This window comes from Prionailurus bengalensis, chromosome A2 (genome assembly GCF_016509475.1).
Source record: "Prionailurus bengalensis isolate Pbe53 chromosome A2, Fcat_Pben_1.1_paternal_pri, whole genome shotgun sequence".
In the NCBI taxonomy this organism is placed as follows: Eukaryota; Metazoa; Chordata; class Mammalia; order Carnivora; family Felidae; genus Prionailurus; species Prionailurus bengalensis.
This window is the reverse complement of record NC_057348.1, coordinates 7,783,674-7,803,510: the sequence shown is the minus strand read 5'-3', so window position 1 is coordinate 7,803,510 and position 19,837 is coordinate 7,783,674. Positions and strand designations below refer to the sequence as shown.

Sequence of the window (19,837 nt, the reverse complement as noted above, 5' to 3'; positions counted from 1 at the left end):
AGGTTAGGGGTAAACTGAGACACCATGGATGGACACAGGATGGAGAAGGCATTGAGGGTGGGGGCAGGGATGCACCCTTTAACGGGAGGGACATTTTGGGGGCTGACGCTCATAACTGCAGTCCCTGTTTGCATTTACTCATCCTGGCGAGGCCTCAGGACGGGAGCCCGGTGTCCAGACCCCTGGGAGGGGCCTCCACCCATCCTGGGGAGGCAGCTTTAGCTCTTCCGGGAACCAGGCCTGGGGGAATCACCTAGCTCCCCCCCCCCCCGCCCCCCAAGTGTTAGCTGGGTTAGAGGGCAGCGCTCTGGGCGGAAGAGATAAAGGGTAGGGAGCTGGAGGAAGGAGTGCGGTCCCCACCCCGGCCCAAGGGTCAGCTGAGAGCAGGAAACTGGACACCGAGAGAGCAAGCCCCGGGTCACACCGCATGAAGGCGGCTTGCACTGCGCCTGACACATAGTAGGCCCTCAAAAACAAACAAGCAAAAATAGTTTATTTAGGAATATCCCGCGGGGTTGGCATTGGAACCTTGGGCTGCTTCCACATCGCAGACTGAAGCAGACGGACCCAGAGTCCTTTATAAAAACTTTATTGGGGGGCGGGGTAGAAAAAGGGGATGACGCCCCTGGAATTGAATAAATAAGTGAATAAATAAATAAATACATAAATAAATAGAACAATACGTAAGCCCCCCTGTGCCTCTAGGGGGCGTCCCCCGGCCCGCGGGGAGAGGGGAGCGGGCTCACGCTGACGTCAGCTGGATGGCAAAGACCTCGCCCCCGGCCTGCGCCTCCGCGGTGCCCGCAGCCTCGGTTCCACCTTCGGCTGCGGCCGTGCTCCCTCCAGCGCCGCCGCCCGCGCCGTTGAGACACACGGCCTCACCAGAGCTTTCTGCCTCCTGCACATTATACTCGCCCTTCTTGCAAGCGGTGGACTGCACGTAGAAGGCCAGGCCGGCCCCCGCGGCCAGCAGCGCTGCGCCCCCCGCCGCGCCGCCCACGGCGACCCACAGCCACGGACCTGCGGGGTGGAGATCCTCAAAGAAGGTGAACCGGCTCAAGGCTCCCAAGCCCGGCCTCCTCTTTTCCCTCCCCGCAGGCACAAGGTCAGACCTCCCAGGCCTGGCAGAGAACCCCAGGGAACTCACAGCGCGGGGTGGGGGATAGGAGAAAGCCCGGAAGGCTACCCCGAGCGCCCCGACCCCGAGGAGTGTCATCTCGGCATTGGATAGAAGCCCCTAGCCCCAGAGATACCCACAAGTCAACCAACTCACCCCCAAAAGGATGAAGGTGGGGGGAGCCCGGGTCATTCCTTCACCCGGAAAAACCACAGAGATACGCGAAGTAGGGGGAAGGGATCTTGGCGAGGGCCCCCCTCACCCGCCTCCTCTGCTCTAGGTCCCTCTCCAACCCACCTTCTCCACAGCGACGCAGTGAAGGGCGAATTATTAGATCAAGTCTCTTATCACACATAACCGACCCCCAAGTTAATAAGCTCCCTCCGACAGCCATCACAGCCGTGGAGGGTCCCTCCCCGTGAGCTCCAGTCCTCCCTCCACCTTCCGCCCCCAACCCGCCATCGAAACCCCACTCGCCAGGGCGCCCCTGACTTCGGCCCTGGCACACTTCAGTCTCGGGTGCGGCGGAATGGGAGCGGAAACAAGGACCGGGTCCAGGGGCCCCAAACCGCAGGCCACGCCCCCTGAAGATTCCCTCGCCCCGCCCCTCCAGCCGCCACTCACCAGCCACGCGCACTGTGATGCGCCGCGCGTGGCGCCCATGCGCGTTGGTGGCTGCGCACTCGTACTCGCCGCCGTGGCTGCCCATGGCACCCGCCACACTCAGCGTGCTGTTGTTACTCGAGAGGCCGATGTTGGGCGCCCCCGGGGGCGCGCGCCAGCTGATCTGGGCTGGGGGCCAGGCCTCCGCGCGGCAGGTCAACGTGAAGTTCCCACCTGGCCGCACGCCTCCGGGAGGCGAGGCTGCCAACTCGGCCACCACCGGGCGGTCTGCAGGGGACAGGAGGTTGGAGGGGCCGCTCAGAGCCGGTCCAGCCACTGACCTACTGCCCTTCCACCCAACCACAATCTGAGAGCACCCTTCTTCAGATGGGCAGGCGAGGACCCTGCCTCCCACCAGAGCCACCTCTCCCCATAATCAGGCTGTCATCAGCACTAAAATCCTGTGCCCTGCCTCAAGGAATGAGAAGTGGGGCCCTACACCAGTGCCCTTTTGACCTAGAACTTGAGGGGGCCCGGGCTCCTGTTCCCTAGAGTTTTCATTCTCCTCAGGTTTAGATGAGGAATTCTTGTCCCCAGGAAGGGGTCTGGGGAGGTGCCCTTGAACTGTCTTGGTGCTGCAAGTCACTGTTTGGGGGACCGGGTGCCCTCCATCTGGTGCTGCTCCCACTCACATTCCACGCCCACGGTGACAGTCCGTGCGTCCGTGCCATGCGTGTTGGTGGCCAAGCAGCGGTAGGTACCCGCATCTTCTCGGGACACGCGCGGCCGCTGAGGCCTGGGCACGCCCTCCCGGGAGCAGCGCACTTGCGGGGAGGGGCGACCTCGGGCGGCGCAGGCCAGCGCGGCAGCCTCAGTCCCTTCCAGCCACGTCTGGTGACTCGGGCAGGTGGATTCATCCATTTGCGGCGGCGCTGCAAAGCAGCCATGGGGGACGTTAGGGGGGGCGCGGACCCTGGGGCACCCCTACTTCCCACCAGCCTGGGCCCCGCTCACACTCCGTGCTCACGGCGACTGTCTTGACCACGGAGCCGTGCCTGTTGGTAGCGTTGCAGACGTAGATACCAGGTACCAGTTCACTAGAGATGCGGGGGACTCTGGGACTAGGGTCTGGGGGTGCCAGCGGGAGCAGCATCCCTTCACTGGTGCCCTCTGAGCCGATGCACTCCACGCTTGGCTCTGGCTTTCCATCCCCCTCACAAGAAAACAGCTGCCCAGATCCTTCCACCCATGTCCAATTGCTGGGGCAGCTGAGCTCCTCAAAACTGGGGCCATCTGGGGAGCAGAAGGTCACACAGAGACTGCAAGTCAGGCCAAGGTTATCCTCACCTACCATCCTGCCCCGTGTTGTCCCCACTCACATTCCACTGTGACAGCCACATTTTTGGCTGCAGAACCTCGAGCATTGGTGGCTTCACAGCGGTAGGTTCCTGCGTGCTCCCGGACCACATGCAGCAGGCCCTCCAGGACCCTGGCCTCCCCAGAGCGCACACAGCTCACGCTCGGCGGCGGGACTCCATGCGCCACACAGCTCAGTGAGACTTCTGTTCCTTCCAGCCATGTAATGTGTTCTGGGCAGCCCACGCTGTCCAGCGCTGGGGCGTCTGGAGGAAGATATGTTGTTCGGTTTGGGGTTTAGGGAGTGGCCTAATGTCCCTAGACCCCTTTTCCGCCCAAGGGCGGCCACAAAGTGTTGGGCAGGCACAAAGACACTGAACCAAAGAGGTTTCACGCTGGTCGAGCTGTGAGCTGTTTGGAGCCCTTTTTCTAATTCCTACAAAGCGCCCACAGGACCGTCCCCGAGTCTTTGACCTAAAAATTGTTAGAGGGCTTGGAAAGTCCCCCTTTCCAAGATTCCATCCAGATGTCGCACCCCAGACCCTTATGGACACGTCTACTTCTTCCTCTCCCTCTTTCCCCAAGATCTTCCCCTAATCCCACTCGCCAGCCTCTTCCCTTTTCCAAAATCCTGCCCAAAGGCACACTTCAGATCCTGTTCCCACTCTTCCTCGTAGGCTTAGTTGCCCCTAGACCCTGTTAGAGATGCGCCCTGTGCACCCCCACTCACACTCCACCGTCAGCGTCACGTCCTTGACTGCCTGGCCCTGGACATTGGCCGCAGTGCAGCGGTAAGTGCCGGCGAGAGCGCGAGTGACTGGACCCAGCAGGCCCAGCGCCAGCACTGCCCCGCTGTCAGGCCGTGCGCAGTGCACGGAGGGAGCGGGGTTTCCTCGGGCTTCACAGCGCAGCGTCTGTTCTGGGCCCTCAGGCCACGTCCAGCTCCTGGGACAGTCCGAATCGTCCAGCCGAGGGGCGTCTGCGGGCAGGGGCGTGGGATACAGAGAAGCCGGACATGGACCTTGAGGAAAAGCCCCACTTCCACAGCAGGGCCAGGGGCTGGACAGGTCCTTGGAAATCACGGGGAGGCGAGAGGTTAAAGGCCAACTCACATAGGACGCGGAGTTCGGCGCTCTTGTTCTTGCTTAGGGTCTCCCCGTCCACCCCGAGAGTGGCATCACAGAAGAAGCTGCGCCTGTCGTCGTCCTCGGTGGCATTTAGCTGAAGCTGGGTGGGCTGCCCCGGGAGCACGGCTGGAATTCCGTCCAGTGCGACCAGGACTCTGGCCCCAGCTGAGCAAGTTACTATCACCACCTTCCCTTCGGGGATGGTGGGCTCGCTCAGGGTCAGGACCGGCGCCGGGAAGCCTGGGGACAGGGCATTGGCGGTGAATCCCTTGACCACGCCCCTCCTGCGGGTCGAGGCTGACCCTTATCTACATGAGCCCTCCCGGCTCTGCGGCCAAAGTAAGGGTATCGCGCTCCGCCCCTCGGGAGGCGCAGGCTCCGCCCCATCTCGCCCCGCCCCCTTGAGGTTGTCTCCGCCAAATCTTTCGGAGATCCTCGCTGGGTTTGCGGCCTTCCCTGTCCGGCGTCTCATATACAGCCTGCTATTCAGTCTCTGTCACCCCTTATGGACTTTCGGACCACACTGATTCCTAGACTAAGGCCCCGCCCATTATTTGCCCCGCCTTCCCGTTCCTCTGGCTCCACCCCAGAGCCGCGCAGGGCCCGCGTCACTCCCTCTTACTGTAAATAGTCACGTTCTCCCGGGTCTCGCGGCTCTCGCCCCCCAGGGTCACGTTGCAGACCAGCTGGCTGGCGCCCTCCTGTTCCGCACTAGCTGTGGCTGTGGCAGTGGCCATAAGCGCGTCCCCCTCGAAGGTGATATCGGGACTCAGCCTCTGATCCCCTAGCGCCAGGTAGACCCAAGCCTCCGAGGCTGGAAATAGCTCGTCCAAGGCGCAGCTCACGGGTCTTTCTGAGCCCACTTCCAAGAGTCGGGGGGCAGCGAGGCGCGGGCGGTCCGGAGACAGGGCTGGGAGTCACAGAACAGCTTGAATTTAAGTATCAAACGCTCAGTATGTACTAAGCACGTTCCATGCACCATCTTATCGTATTATCCTCAAGGCACGTAGGGGAAAACAACGTGCAGCTGGGGCATGTTGGAATTAGGATTAGAATTCAGATTTCCCTGCCTCCAAACTTCTTAACACTTGCCCGACCCCTTTTGGTCCCCTTCTCCCGACACTCACTCACCGAAGGTTCGGAGCTGTCTGGGGGCGGAGCTGTTTTCAAAGAGCCCCAGGCCGTGCGGCCTCAGGTCCAGCTCCGCGCGGCAAGAGAAATTGGCCCCATGGTCCTCCCTTCGCGCCAGTACTGTAGCTGTAAGAACAGCGCCCCGCGCTCGGGGTGGCTCCCCCGCGAAGCTGCGACGGATGAGCTCCTGGGCGCCCCGCAACAGGGTCAGTGTGAGGCTCCCACGAGGCCCAGCGCCCGGGACCCTACAGCTCAGGGTAAAGTTCTCGCCCACAGGCTGCCAGGCAGGCAGCGGCACCAGCTCTACACGATCCGGCCGCTCTGGAAAGGGTAACCACAGCTTTTTGGAAACGCGGGGGTTTAGAGGGACGTGGCGTGGAACCAGGGGCCCAGAGAGGGAGCGCGTGGGGATCCAGAGGGTGGAGCCCGAAGGGAAGGACTCTGTGACCCAGGGGGCGGGGCTTGGAAGGAAGGGAAAGTAGTAGAGTAAGCGTGGCCGCTGAGAACTCACGGAAAGTACGAATGAGCCCACGCGCCTGCAGTGTGCGCCGCGCGCAGCGGAAGAAGCAGACAGGCTGGGTCTCCGGCTCACGGATGTCCACCAGCTGCCGAGCCAGCCAGCGCAAGCCCCTCTGGGTCCCATTCCGGCGCAGCGAGGTCTCCAGGCCACCGCGCTCAGGTCGTGGGCAGTTAGTGCTGCAATTCAGCCACAAAGATCCCCCGCGCTCCACGAGCGCCACGCGGGGCTGCAGATCCGCCCAAAAGGGCTCCTGCGCGACCGCTGCCCAGGGAAACGTGGGCTCAGCCTGGGGAGCCACTTTCCCGGGATCTTAGTGCCCCTGTTCGAATCAGGGATTCTTAGGGAATTAGCAGGGGGCAAGAAAGAACTCAGGAGCCCTGCATCCTGTCCCGGCCTCAGGTTTGCAGGCGCGCTCCCAGGGTTCAAACCTCGAGGGCGTCTCTGGGACGGGGCAGCGGAGACACCCCCGTCTCCAAGATGCCCATGGAGCGATGGGAAAGCATGGGGGGAGGGGGGAGGGGATGAAAGATGGGGTCTTTGACGCACACCGCAACGATGGGAGGAGGGGACCTCGTGTGGAGGAAGGAAAACGAACTGGTTCTCAGGATTCTTGCCGGAGAGGGGGGAGACAGGTTGAGGCGAGGGCAAAGGGGAAGTGAAACTGAGTCAAGCATAAGTGAGGACCCCCCAAACCCGGGAGAACACAGAAGGCTGGGCTCTTGGAAGGAATCGCGGTAACAGCTGAGGGACTCGGTTGCCAGGGCTCCGGATGGAGCGGGAATAGCTCCTCTGAGTCACGGCAGTTGGGGAAATCGGGTCTTTCCGGACCACGAGTGAGGAAGATGTCAGTCCATGGACCAGGGTGCATAACAGAGCGTGGGGAGGTACCCCGGAAGGGGACAAGGGAGACACGGGGTATCCAGAGCATGAGGCTGGATTCGGAAGAGCACCCAGGATCTCGAAGAAGACGGTAGGGTAGAGATCTGGGCGAACGAGGAGTCTGGAAGCTGGGTCTCCAGTGTATGTTGGTGGGAAGAGGGATAGAGGGGAAAGGCCAGGGCTCAAGGTGGGGCAGAAGCGTGGGAGTGGAGCGAGAGGAGGGCGGAGCCGGGAGGGGCTTGTGGCCGCTTATCTGGTCCGGGAACTCCGCCCCCACCCTGTCCACCCTGAGCCAGGACCCGGCTCTTACCTGAGAGGCCGAGGAACCCCAGGCCCAGGGCAGCCCAGAGGCCGAGCAACGCCCGGCACAGCCCTGGCGAGGGCCCTGGCATCGCCGCCGCGGGGGAAGCGCAGGAGGCGAGGAGAGCGCGAGCGCGGAGCTGGGCTAGAGGACGGCGCGGCGGGTGGGTTGTGGAGGAGGCAGAGTTGCGTTCGGGGATTGGTTTAACGTTGGTAACTTGGTTTCCAAGGAGGGGGCGGCGGCAGAGGCGGCTGGGGGGGCGGGAGGGCGAGCGTGCTCCAGGCTCCCGGCCTTGGCGAAGGCGTGCTGGCAGGAGCGAGCGACCCCCGGGGTCTACGTGGAAGCCCGCCCCATCGCCCGGAGCCTTCTGGGGGCGGCCGCGCGCTCCCGCGTCATCCTCCGCGGCGAAGCGGAGGTCCGGGGATGCTGGGTTGCCCTTCTCAAACCCCCACGCTACCCCTAGCTTGGATGCCGTGATAATAAGCTGGACTCAGAGCTCCGCCCCCATAGTTATCCGTCCCCCCCCCCTCCGCCTCCGCCCCGCGGCCCTTGAGCAGGGGGTTGAGGGTTTGAGGGCTAGGAGAGATCTGGAAAGAGCAGGATGGGGGAAGGCACAGTTCTAGGGAAGGGTGTGGGGAGGCCTCCCTCACGGATCCTTCTCCTTTTGACCCGGAGAGCTGAGGATTACAGCCACGCCCCTAGTCCCCCTCCGGCTCCGCCCCCGCACGCGACAGAGGGGGTGGGGACGAAAGTGCCAGCGAGTCGGGAACACGTGTGCATGCGCGCAGCGTTCGCGGGCGTCTAAATTAGGGTCGGCTCCGCTCTGGGTCTGTATTTACCCAGCGTGCAGCGGGCACGTGTCTACGCGGCGTGTATGAGCTCAAGCCTCGGAAGAGCACCCCAGAATCCGCTTTCCGCGCGGTAGGCGGGGCCCTGGACAGCCCGGGCCCTGCCAGATACCCAGTGCGGGCTCGGATTCTGTCCACGCGAGACCAAGAGACCAACTATAACACTTCGACCCTTCATCCGGGCCCCAAGCTTTGACACCCCCGCATGTGCCCGGTGACTATCAAGACATTGCCAGGACATGAGTCTGTGACACCCCACGTGGGCCATCTGATTGCTCCTTCCCTGCAGTCACCACATGGGTACCTTTTCTTCATATCTCTGTCCCTCAGTGTCATGGGCCCCCTCCCATTTGTGCTCTCCCCCCAGCACTAACAGTGAAACTGTGGGGGCCAGTTCTCGCTCCACCCCTGTCCTCCAGGAAAGTGCTAGGTTTTAAGGGGGGTGGGGGATAGGAAAGGAAACTTAACATCCAATCAGAGCTGCAGCGTGGCAGCAGCAGAGCCAATCGGGAAAAACCATACTGTGAGCCACCCCCTACCACCACCACAGCCCAAAGCCCTCCAGTGCCCAAACTATGCCTATCTGCACCCCTCTGATAATGCCTGCAGGAGAAGTACTTTGCCACACTTGGCTGGAAATGCAGAGGGACTGGGACGCCCAGGTCCCCAGGTGGTTGAGAATGAGGAAACCTCAGGTGCCCTAAGAGAGACCAGGAACTTGGGGAAAGTGATTGAGGCAAGGCCAAAAAGGAACCCTAATGGGGTCGTTTAGGCCATGGGACAGAGGCTGACTGAGGAAGGCTTTATTGAACCAGTCAGGGTTCCCCAAATTGCTTCTGATTCCTTTTTCCTCTGGCTCAGCGGTCATGGACCACCCCCTCTGCGCCCCGGGACTGCATCAATAGCCATTTTCGCAGGTAGGTGGCCCCCACGACGAGAAGGATCCCCACAAAGGCCGCGATGGAGGTGGAGGCCAAGACCTTGGGCGCGGGGCTCCAAGCTGGGGACAGGAGGTGAGAATTAGGAACGGAACACATGTTGATGTGACGCCCCGCATGGAGCTGCCGCTTGGCTCTCTCACCCTGCCGGGGTCATAACCCTTCCCCACCCCTCCTCAAGTCTCCAGGATTCCAAAGGTGCCTCACCGAGGACTGTGAGCGTCATGGGTGCCGAGCTGCTGCGGACCACCAAGCCATCAAGATTGAGGCGTGCGTGGCAGGTCACGGGCTGCAAGAAGTCGCGGGGCCTAGCGGGTAACGTGTACGTCAGCGTCACATTGGCCAGGTCCAGGCCAGTGAAGCGCTCCAGGTTCTCAGAGTAGATGACCCGGCCGCCGCGCCTCAGAGTCACCACCAGGAAGCCCACGGGGAATACGTGTGTCACATGGCAGCGCAGCGTGTACTCACTGCCCACTAAGACTGGGGGATCCAGGATCACGCTGTGCGGCTGTTCTAAAGCAAGAGGGGGCCGCTGAGCAAGGTGCGCGTGCGCCCCCTAACGCGACTGTCAAATACCCCCCCCTCCGTCCCCCTCCCCTCACCCCAGAAGAACCTGAGCCCCAGTCCCTCACTGTAGGCGGTGATCTTGGCCGTGGCCCCCCGCGTTTCTCCTGCGCAGGTGACGAAGCAGCGCACCTCGGAGCTCCAGGCCCTCACATCCAACAGCTCGTAGGATACCCAGCCGGGCCCACTAAGCGTTCGGCCCCGCCGCAGCCGAGTGCTGAGGCTGGAATTCTCCGGCAGGGGGCAGCTGCTGCTGCAGTTAAGCCACACTGAACCCCCCGGCGGCACGGCCTTGAACGCCGGGCTCACGCGCACCCAGAAGGACGCCGAGGTCTCCGAGGGCTCCGGAGAGTTGCCTCCGGGGCCTTGAGCCCGCGCAGCCCGGCGCCAACGCGCGCTCCCGCCTCCCCGGTAGGCAGCCGCCAGCAAAACCAGCAGCGAGAGGGGGAGCAGAGACCCCATGGGAAAGGGCCCAGACTGAGGGGCCCCGCGCCAGGGAGCCAAAGCTGGCTGTGGAGATAAGGAGGCCCGCAGCCCCGCCTCCTCAGCCCCACCCGGAGAGACAGAGGCCCCTAGAGGGCCCTGGAGCCTGCGTAAAGACCCTCAGCCCCTCCCTCGGCTCAAGAACGGGATTCCAAACCACCAGAAACCAAGGGTCAAGAGAGTTTTCTGGAGAGGAATCTTTAATTTTCGCTAGAATCTTAAGAGGTTCTGAAGAGCCCCAGATTTGGACTACAGCCTCAGGGGTGGGCCTTGAACCGGCAGCCTTTTCTTAGGGGAGGAAATGGGAGGATGAGGAGGAAGTGGGAGGATGGGACTAGAAAGGGCTCCAAATGGACGTTGGACATCTTCCCTCAACTCACACAAGGCAGGCGCACTGAGAAGAAGCTTTATTAGCACAAGAAAGAGGCTTCTGGAACTGGGAGGGGATCCTCCCAGGCCCCTCCTCCACACTGCCTGCAGGGCCCTTGTCTCCGCTGGAATTCGGAGCTGCCAGAGTGCTCTGTTCTTGCATGGTCCCAAGATGGAACCAGGTAGGACAAGGCAGGGACACACAGCGGTTGGGCATAGTTTCATGGGACTACATGGTTTAGCTGCCAGTGAATGGGCATTCATGTTTAGGCACGCCACAGTGTCACTGTGAGCACTAGCAGATGCTTATGGGCAGAGAGGTGGTTAACGGAGGTCAGTGTCAGAGATGGGGGGAGGCGTAAGGGCTCAGTGGTTGTCCCTGGGTAGGTTACCAACTAAACCATATCACCATTGCCAGTCCCCTTCTGGGGGAAAGCAGCTTAGTCAGCCGGAGTAGGAAATTCTAGCCCCACTTGATCTTTTTGCCAGGCACTCCTTTGCAGTGCACAGCCAGTACAACTGTACCTGGCGGCCCTGAATGAGACTAGACTGAGAGCTCCCTGAGGACAGGAACCTATGTTCCTCTTCTTTACTATTCTAACCCACATAAAAGGCACTCAATAAATAGCTCATAAGAGAACAAATTAATAAATACATCCATCAAAAGTTGGGGACAGTCAATGGACAGCCGCACTGGAGCTGGCATGTCAGAGGAAGGATGGGGATATGTTTCCATGCTGTATGTGTTTGTGCAGGCCACTTCTCCCTAGGACTGCGGGGCCTCAGCACACGCGGCAGGGGTGAGTTTCACTGTTTCGCAGTTGGGTGTCCCAGGTCAAGTGTCCCACCACACCCCCTCTGGTCTGGTCAGGCTTTGGCACCCCTCACAGTCATGACCCAAGTCCCGCCCCCTCCTCATGGCTCAGTCCTGTGACTACAGGTCAGGTGTGAGGCTTGGGGATCCTAAGTGTGCATGCGCCTTGATCCCCAATGCTGTCTGTATCCTGAGGCCTCTGTCCTGTCCTCGGGCGTCCTGGGAAGGTGGGTGGAGCTGAATGGACCATTGTTCAATGTGGCACCGCTGCCACTGTGTGGGGGGCTGAGGAGGAGGCCCTGTCCTGGGACAGGTTCAGGGTGGCGTGGCTGGTGTGTTCAGCTTCATGGCAGCCGCCTCCTGGGCCTTCTGTAACTTGTATTTCTGGATCTTCCGCTGGCGGTTATAGAAGTAAGCAGCTAGGCCCGCAGCTCCTATGGTGAAAGCAACTGTCACCAGAATGGTGGTGAGGATGTAATTCCGGTGGTCTGTGGGGGAGGACACAGTGGGTGATGAAGGTCGCGCCAGGCTCACTGCCTCTGCCCTGCCCAGCCCTAAACACCGGCACACTCACAGATCACGTTCACGACCACTTCACGGGTGACCTCACCACGGGGGCTCCTGGCCTGACACAGGTAAGTGCCTGCAACCTCCCGCGTGACAGGTCTCAGGTCCCCGATGGGCAGCAGAGCATTATCCCCCTTCCGGCGACACTTCAGCTCAGGAACTGGATTTCCCCAAGCTTGGCATGTCAGGGTCTGCTGGGAGCCTTCCTGCCACGTCCAGTTTCCCAGACAATCCCTCTTGTCTAGTCGGGGACCATCTGGAGAAACACAGCAAGATGAGGGATGAGGTCAGGGACCAGGACACCCCTCACCACCTGGGACAGGAGGACTCTGGAATCTGGGGAGAGGGCTGGAGGGGACCCCCAGAGGGCAGGAGCTCCAGGGGCCTTAGGGGTTGGGTCTTGAGGATTAGGAGTCATTGTCCAGCAGCTCCACTCACACAGGACACGGAGCTCCCGGGTCTGGTTCTTGTGTAGCACCTGCCCGGCCACCTCCAGGAGAGCAGAGCAGAAGAAGATGCGCCCGTTGTCCTCGGCGCTGGCATTTAGTTGGAGCTGGGCCCTGGGTCCTGGAAGCCTTGCCGGGACCCCCCCGCTCAGCATCACCAGGGCCCCGGCCCGGGCTTCACACTCCACGGTCACCACAGTCTGTTCTGAGACTTCTGGCTCACTCAGGGTCAGGTTGGGAGCCGGGAAGCCTGGGGGCGGGGCACACGGTGAGCACCGCCTCCCAGTACCGGTCCCACCCCTTGGAAGCCCCGCCCCGTCTCTACTTACTGTAGATGGTCACGTTCTCCTGCCACCACCGGCTCTGGTGTCCCAGGGTCACCACGCACGACAGCTGCCGGGTGCCCTCCTCTTCCATGTTGGCCTTGTCATGGGCCGTGGCCAAGAGGGAGTCGTTGTTGTGCGTGACTGTGGGGTGCAGATTCCGGCCCGACAGCTCCAGGCGGACTTCGGCCTCCGAAGCTGGGAACAGCCCGTCCATGGTGCAGTTCACGGGCCACTCTGTGCCTGCTTCCACAACGCTGGGGGTAGCAAGGTTTGGGTGCGTCGCTGGCAGGACTGGTGAGAGAGGGTGGGTGTGAACACAGAGGGGACAGGCAACCTAAAGCCCTTTTCTGGGGGCATCTTCATTCCCTCATCTGGGGCATCCTCTTCCCAAGAGCCTCCGTGGCCCGGGGTCACCCCTGCCCCGGCACACATATGGGGTGACATATGGGGTTCCCGCCTTCTCAGAAGATCCTGCAGCTGGGGCGCCCCATCCCAGCGTACCCCACCCCAATGGCCAAGAACATGCTCTTTCCTGGGAGCCCCTGTAATCTAGGTAGGTCACCACCTTAGCACCCCCATGACCAAAGGTCCCTTTCTTCCCCACGCGCCAAGCAGGACCCTCCCCCCCCCCCCCCCCATCCTCTCTGGCAGCTCCCCAGCGCCTCACCGAAAGTTCGGAGCTGCCTGGGGGCCGAGCTGTTCTGGAACAGACCCAGCCCTCGGGACCGCAAGTCCAGTTCCGTGCGGCACGAGAAATTGGCGAGGTGGTCGTCTCTGCCCGCCAGCACCGTGACCGTGGCCTCGGCGGGCTCCCCGACGGCCGGCTCCCGGCTCAGCTCCTCCTCCCCGCGGAGCAGCACCACCGTGAGGTTGGTCCGGGGCGCCCCGCCGGCCACCTGGCAGCGCAGGGTGAGGTTTTCGCCCACGGGCTGCCAGCGGGGCAGGGGGGCCAACTCCACGCGCTCCGGGAACCCTGGGGGTGGGGGGGTGTTGTGTGAGCCAGAGAGGCTGCCCGCCCGCAGGGGGCGCTGGGGCGCCGGCTGCGTCCCGTCCAGGGGCCTCCCCCCTCCCCGCTCTTCACGCGACACACCCCAAACCACCTGAGCCAGACAGGAATGTTAAGAGCTTCAGGATAAACCGGTGGGAAGTCCCCAGGTGGCTGAGAAGGGGGCAAAAACAATTTATCCACTGCAGCGTCTGAGAGTGAAGGGTGGGAAAAAAAAACCAAACCCCAAAACCTCAAAATCTATCACCGGGAGTCCCGTCAAATACATACAGTAAATTTAAACTGCCCAGTCCAGTAGAGATTGAGTAGAGATTGTTTTTAAGAGACCCTATGCTCCCCCCTCCTCTTCTTCTTGGCCTTATTTCCCCCCACAGCACACCTCACTGTCCGACACCCAAGGGTGACACACATCTTCTCAGTTAACTCGTTTCTCTATTTCCCCGTCCTGCCAGGTAACTTCAGCCCAGGAGGGGGGGGGGGAGGTCTTTGTCAGCTTTGTTCCCTGATCTGTTGGTGGCACACAGTAGGCTCTCTGTATTTATAGAAAAAATAAGTTTGAGCCACCCGCACTGACTTAAGGCCTTTCAGGAGCCCCCTTTTAGGGGAAAGAAGTTCCCAAATGCGCTGCGTGGTCCCCTGAAATGTTAAAAATGCAAGAATAACCAACAGACACTCAAAACGGAACTCTGAGTATCCCCTGAAAACACAACATGTGGGCTTGGGTTTTGCAGGCCAGGGTCCCCGTTACACATAAAGTAACAGAATTTCAGGCCAGGACTGAAAGTGAAAATTAAAAGCAGAGTCCCAGTGAGCTGCGACTTAGCACTGAGGGCCCTGGGTTTGATTCCTAGCTTTGGGGCTTCTGTGCTATGAGCTGTAGGCGAGCGACTTTGCCCTGGAAATTGCTCCAGCCCTCGCAGTTGGGGAAATCGAATCTCAGTTTCCTGAGCTGTAAAATGGGTTATTGGAGGTAGGGCTTTCATTAATGCATTTAAGAAATAGAATGACTGTAAATGGACATGAGGTTTCCTTTTAGGGTGATGGAAATGTTCTAAAATTAGATGGTGGTGAGGGCTGTGCTACTCTATAAATACATGCAAATTTGTTGAATCGTACACTTGAAAGGGGTGACTTATGTATGTATTCTGTAAATGATATCTCAGTATAGCTTTAAAAACAAACGGGGGGGGGGGCAAGAAAACCTTTAGACGTCCAGTGCTTACCCATAAGCACCTGCTGCAAACAAGAATTTGCAGAGCTGGGTGCAAACCTCAAACCTCAGCCCCCAAAAGGAGTTCCTATCTCTGAGCACAGCTCCTTGCCCTGAAGGCCAGACTGGGGGAGGAGGTCTGTCTTGCCCCTGCCTCTCCCTGAACCCCAACCTTCAGTGCTGGTTAGTTCCCTCTTCCAAGTATTTGTCTGCCCTCCCTTCCTGTACCCAGCCACTGCCCACACATGTGGCCTGGACAAGGTCCACGGCCAACTGCTCGCTGGCTTCCCAAAAGGCCAGCCTTCTGCTAATGATTTTTTCTTTTTAAGTTTATTTGCTTATTTATTTTGAGAGAGAGAGAGAGCCAAAGAGAGAGACGTGGGAGGGGCAGAGAAAGAGAAAATCCCATTAGGGGCTCGAACCCATGAACCAGGAGATCGTGACCTGAGCCAAAACCAAGAGTTGGATACTTAACCAACTGAGCCACCCAGGCAGCCCAGCCTTCTGCTATCTAGATCCCTGGCCTGCTCTCACACCCTCCATGGCTTCCTAACACCCTGAGGAAATCCCCACCAATCTGCTGGTATTCAGCCCTTCCTAACACCGACCCCCTCCGTTCAGCATGTTTTCCCATTCAAACCTAGGCTGTTCCCTCTGCCCTGAATGCCTGTCTATACCAACTTCTACTCACCCTTCAAGGCCCAGTTAGGGGTCATCTCCTACAGGAGGTAACACGCTTATCCTTTCTAGAGAAAGTTCAGCCACCCAGGGATCTTTACACCAGGGGTGGGGCAGGACCAAGCTGGATAGGGCCTCTCCTAGGTGACCCCCTGCCTGTGTGCAGGACATCGGCTCCATTTCACAAAGCTGGGAATTAAGGCAAAGCCTGGTACCCAAAGTCACAGAGGGAGAGACGTGGCAGACCCAGGCCCCAAAGTTGGAGCACTGGGTTTTCAACTATCACGCCAAGATGCAGAAGTCCCTCGAGGAGGTTTGCCTGGGGTTTTACAGGCCACTGGGAACGTTTGGGGACTCTCCTCAGCTGGCCAGAATCTGCCCAAACATGCTCCAAATCAGAAGCAAAGCCGATGTTTTCCCCAAAGGCTTTGCCCAGACACCATGATGGTGGAGTGTCCTTCACGCCTCAATGCATCATTACACCCACGCGAGGAGGTCTCATGGCAAAGTCAGTGAACAAGCCATATCCCCCGTGGCCACCCGGTCCATAAAGGCCATGCTGGGACTGGAACCCAAAGCCGTCTAACCCCGAGACCAGTTGGCTAACTCTTTCTGTCCTTTCTTCCTTGTTTGTTTGTTCCATCTTGTTTTCATCTGAATTTTATTTATTCATTGCCTATGGTAATAGTTGTTCTCACAGTTGAAAGTGCCCAGAGAAGAAGAAGACACATAGAAAACACTGGCCCCATGCCCTCTCCCGGAGCGCCCCTCCCCCAGCCTCTCTCTCTCATTTCTTGGATTTCCTCTCCTGGCTCCTTTCTGTGTCAACACGGCGGCCCTCACCCCACCCTGCTGGTCCTCAACACCAAGGATGGCATGCCACTCGTTCTGGGCACGCCTCTCTTCTCTTGAACGTGACGGGACACCTTGGAGGTCATTTCTCTTTCAGGACACGGGAGCTTCCTCCTTCTCTTTGGGCAGTTGCATACTGAGCCTTCAAGTGAGCAAACTACAACGTCTCTCCCCCCGTGCCCTGTGCCCGAGTGGCTTGCAAACTTTGGCCCATGCAAATAAAGCCACAGTAAAATAACCCCATCCCGCAGCCCGCGCCGCTCCCGCGGGGCTGGGGACACACATAAGCCCAATCCCGAGGAATGGGGTTTCTGTGTCAAAGCACACATGCGTGGGCCACTTAGAGAACTGACACCACTTCCCCACTCGGGGCTGTGCTTCTCTGTTCCCACGTTGTCAGCGATGTCCCAGGACTGCCCGCTTCCCCACCGTCTTGCCAGCATGGCTGTTATCAACCCTTTTGACTGCTGCCAATATGTGAAAATTGCCATGTCCGGGCTACTTTTAAATTGCATCTTCTTTAACATTTTGTTTTAAATGTTTATTTATTTTTGAGAGAGAGAGAGAGAGAGAGAGAGAGAGAGAGGCCGAGCACTAGCGGGGGAGGGGCAGAGAGAGAGGAAGACACAGAATCTGAAGCAGCTTCCAGGCTCTGAGCTGTCAGCAGAGTCCGACGCGGGGCTCGAACTCACGGACCGTGAGATCATGACCTGAGCCGAAGTCAGACGCGTTTAACCCACTGAGTCACCCAGGTGCCCCTAAACTGCATCTCCTTTTTTGTTAATGTTTATTTATTTTGAGAGAGAGACAGAGAGAGTATGTATAAGCAGGGGAGAGGCAGAGAGAGAGGGAGAGAGACAGTCCCAAGCAGACTCCGCACTGTCGGTGCAGAGCCCAAAGTAGGGCTTGAACCCACGAACAGTGAGATCCTGACCTGAGCCAAAATCAGGAGTCAGATGTTCAACCGACCATGCCATCCAGGCACCCCTAAACTACATCTTTTAAAAAGTCTTATCTAGGGGCGCCTGGGTGGCTCGGTCGGTTAAGTGTCCAACTTTGGCTCAGGTCATGAGCTCGCGGTTGGGGAGTTCGAGCCCCGTGTTGGGCTCTGTACTGACAACTCAGAGCCTGGAGCCTGCTTTGGATTCTATGTCTCCCTCTCTCTCTGTTCCTCCCCTGCTCTTGTACTCTCTCTCTCTCTCTCTCTCTCTCTCTCTCTCTGTCAAAAATTAAGATTTAAAACAATTTTTTTAGTAATAAAAAAATTTTAAAAATAAAGAGTCATATCTAGGATCTGTCACATGTTTCCAGAGGCCTATAGTACTCAAATGTACTGAATCTCTGCAATACGCTAAATGCACCCAAGAAAATTCAAGAAGGGGTTTCAAACGACAATGAGGCTTTCCGAAGATGTGCCCACCGGTGCTCTGGCGAGCCAGCTCTGTCCCCACCACCAAGCAACAAAGGCTATCCCAGCCCGAGGGGACTCGCACGCGTCCACCTCCCCCGGCCAGCCTGCCTTGTCCAGCCCCTGGGCCCAGCCACTCACAGTACACGGTGAGAGACATCGAAACCATTGTCTGTGCTTGACAGTATGAGAAGCATATTGGGGTGCTATCTTCCTGCACACCACTCAGTTCAAAGATCTTCCAGTTGTCCCCCTGGGCGACCTCCTTCTTAGTCAGCTGCGTCTCCAGGCCCAAGACGGGGCGGCGATGGTCACAAGAAGCACTACAGTTCACCTGCACAGAGCCGCCTCGGGGTATGATGGCTTCTAGGGGGTGCACTGATGTTTGGGCCCCTCCAAGTCCTAGAACAAAAGATGGAAGTCAGGACAAATCGGGTTCATCAGCAATTACCGTGTACCCAGCCTGGGTTGAGGGCTGGGCACAGAGCCCTGAACGAGGCAAAACGCTGCCTTCAGTGTGGGAGACAGAAAAATTCATAGGCAAACAAGATAATTAATAACTGATGTTAATAAGAGCTTTGGCAAAAACAAAACAGGGTGAGAGAACAGACAGTGACTTGGTGACAGGGTAACGTGTGAGCAGAGATCCGAATGATGAGAAGGGGCTGGCCATTCAGAGAAGAGAGAAATTAATTTTAGGCAACAGGCACAAGTGCAAAGGTCCTGAGGCAGGGTGGCTGGAGAGAGTTAGTGAGGAGGAAGAGCTGGGAGAAAGGTCAGGAAGATGGATCGTGTGGGCAGGGCAGGCCATGCCAAGGACTTGTTCTTCATTCGGAGGGCAGTGGGGAGCCACGGAGGACTTGAGCAGAGGAGGGACATGAAGTCAGTGTGCTTCTCTCTCCCAGGACGTGAGGTGGAGGAGGCTAGCCCTCCAGAATGGAAAAGTTCCAACTGAGTTGTCTCCTCACTTCCTCTGCCAAGTGGTCTCCGCTCTCAAGGCCTCAATTTCCCCTTCTGTAAGGGGGGTAAATATAGTCATCCCAGCCCCCGCTTAATGCAAGGGACTCCTAGCACAGGGCAGACAGTGCCTGGTTGCAGGGAAGAAGGGGGCTTGTGGTGATTAGCTCCCTCGGACTCCTTGGTGCCTCCAAAGCTGAAAAAAATATCGATCTGGGCCCTTCCAAAGGACCTATCTATCTGCCTCTTGCAAAGATTCCTGTCCTCAGCTTTGGGTCTCCTCTATCTGGATGGAGGTATGGGAAAACAGCAGCTCCGTGAATTCTCCGAGAGTGATTCTGGGATAGTTCCCATTTCACAGAGTGAACTGGTGAGGCTGGGAGAAGTGCGGTTACTCAGCTGAAAAGCAGTAGAAACCACATTGGCATCTGGACTAGAACCCTTTGTTGGGCTGGTAACCACAGGTGTCCCTTTCCCACTCTCCCGCTTCCCAACACAGACCACCATTTGGCGCTCCCCCTGTCTCCCTTTGGCAACCCCCAGACTGGGGTTGGTGGAGGGGTGCTGGGGCATGCCACTCTCAGCCTCTGGCCTTTGGGCAAGTCAGCCCTGGAATTCCCCTGAGCAGAGGCAGTCCTGGACTTCCCCAGGGGCAGGGGGGACGAGGAACAGAATGTACATGTGTGTGTGTTGGGAGGGGGGGGTCCCAGCCTACTCAGCTTGGTGCCGGACACGTCCGCACACAATCAGACCAAGTCTTGGAGCCAGGCGTGGCACTCGGCCAGGACACGACCATTTCGAGTGGCCGCTCTTACGTTCTCCATCTTACAGCTGAGAAACTGAGGCTCCGGGAATGTCAACCTCTAACTTGAGGCCTCCCGTGGAAGTGATCCAGGGTCTGGATTCGAACCCACTGCTGTCAACTTTCAGCCGGCGGCTCTAGCCCCAACTTCCCCTAAACAGCTACCTAAGTACGACAGGGGCTTATCCCCAGCCGGTCGGGAGCGGGTCCCCCCCCCGTGCGTCCGGGGCGCAGCGGGGATCGGGGGAGATGGCTCGACGGCAGCCCCACCCCGACTCACCTGGGAGCAGGGGGGAGATGGCTCGACGGCAGCCCCACCCCAACTCACCTGGGAGCAGAGCTCCGATCAGGGCCAGGAGCGCTGGCAGCGCGGGACGGGCGGTGCCGAGAGCCATAGCGGGCCGAAGCTGGGAGAGCAGGGCACCGACCTCCGGCAGCGCAGAGACGTGCGGCGCCGACTGGGCTCATGGCCGCAGCGCGTGGGCCTTTTATTGTGGCCGGGCACGGGGGGCAGAGGGGCGGTGCTACTTTCCCG

At 59.3% G+C, this 19,837-nt stretch overlaps 3 protein-coding genes across 4 annotated transcripts; all 3 read right to left on the bottom strand.

The window, feature by feature from the left end:
- Positions 1–573: 573 nt before the first annotated feature.
- On the bottom strand, positions 574–7,513 carry ICAM5 (intercellular adhesion molecule 5). The gene is made up of 11 exons (XM_043586487.1): positions 7,044–7,513; positions 5,846–6,115; positions 5,335–5,655; positions 4,826–5,113; positions 4,189–4,443; positions 3,807–4,055; positions 3,100–3,342; positions 2,735–3,013; positions 2,413–2,652; positions 1,742–2,008; positions 574–1,020 (listed from the first exon to the last, which is right to left on the bottom strand). The coding sequence occupies exons 1-11, from the start codon at positions 7,123–7,125 to the stop codon at positions 743–745; spliced, it is 2,772 nt and encodes a 923-aa protein (XP_043442422.1). The 5' UTR covers positions 7,126–7,513; the 3' UTR covers positions 574–742.
- A 1,157-nt stretch (positions 7,514–8,670) lies between these two features.
- Positions 8,671–10,136, bottom strand: ICAM4 (intercellular adhesion molecule 4 (Landsteiner-Wiener blood group)). Its single transcript, XM_043586490.1, has 3 exons — positions 9,453–10,136; positions 9,028–9,333; positions 8,671–8,882 (listed from the first exon to the last, which is right to left on the bottom strand). The coding sequence occupies exons 1-3, from the start codon at positions 9,844–9,846 to the stop codon at positions 8,740–8,742; spliced, it is 843 nt and encodes a 280-aa protein (XP_043442425.1). The 5' UTR covers positions 9,847–10,136; the 3' UTR covers positions 8,671–8,739.
- Positions 10,137–10,259: 123 nt separating this feature from the next.
- On the bottom strand, positions 10,260–19,826 carry ICAM1 (intercellular adhesion molecule 1). Of its 2 annotated transcripts, none has more exons than XM_043586488.1 (7): positions 19,631–19,826; positions 17,685–17,945; positions 13,057–13,362; positions 12,393–12,680; positions 12,056–12,313; positions 11,625–11,873; positions 10,260–11,538 (listed from the first exon to the last, which is right to left on the bottom strand). In XM_043586488.1, the coding sequence occupies exons 1-7, from the start codon at positions 19,695–19,697 to the stop codon at positions 11,366–11,368; spliced, it is 1,602 nt and encodes a 533-aa protein (XP_043442423.1). In that variant the 5' UTR covers positions 19,698–19,826; the 3' UTR covers positions 10,260–11,365. The 2 variants fall into 2 exon arrangements, with proteins under 2 accessions (XP_043442423.1, XP_043442424.1); XM_043586489.1 differs by having other exon boundaries at positions 10,260–11,484; positions 19,631–19,800.
- Positions 19,827–19,837: the final 11 nt, after the last annotated feature.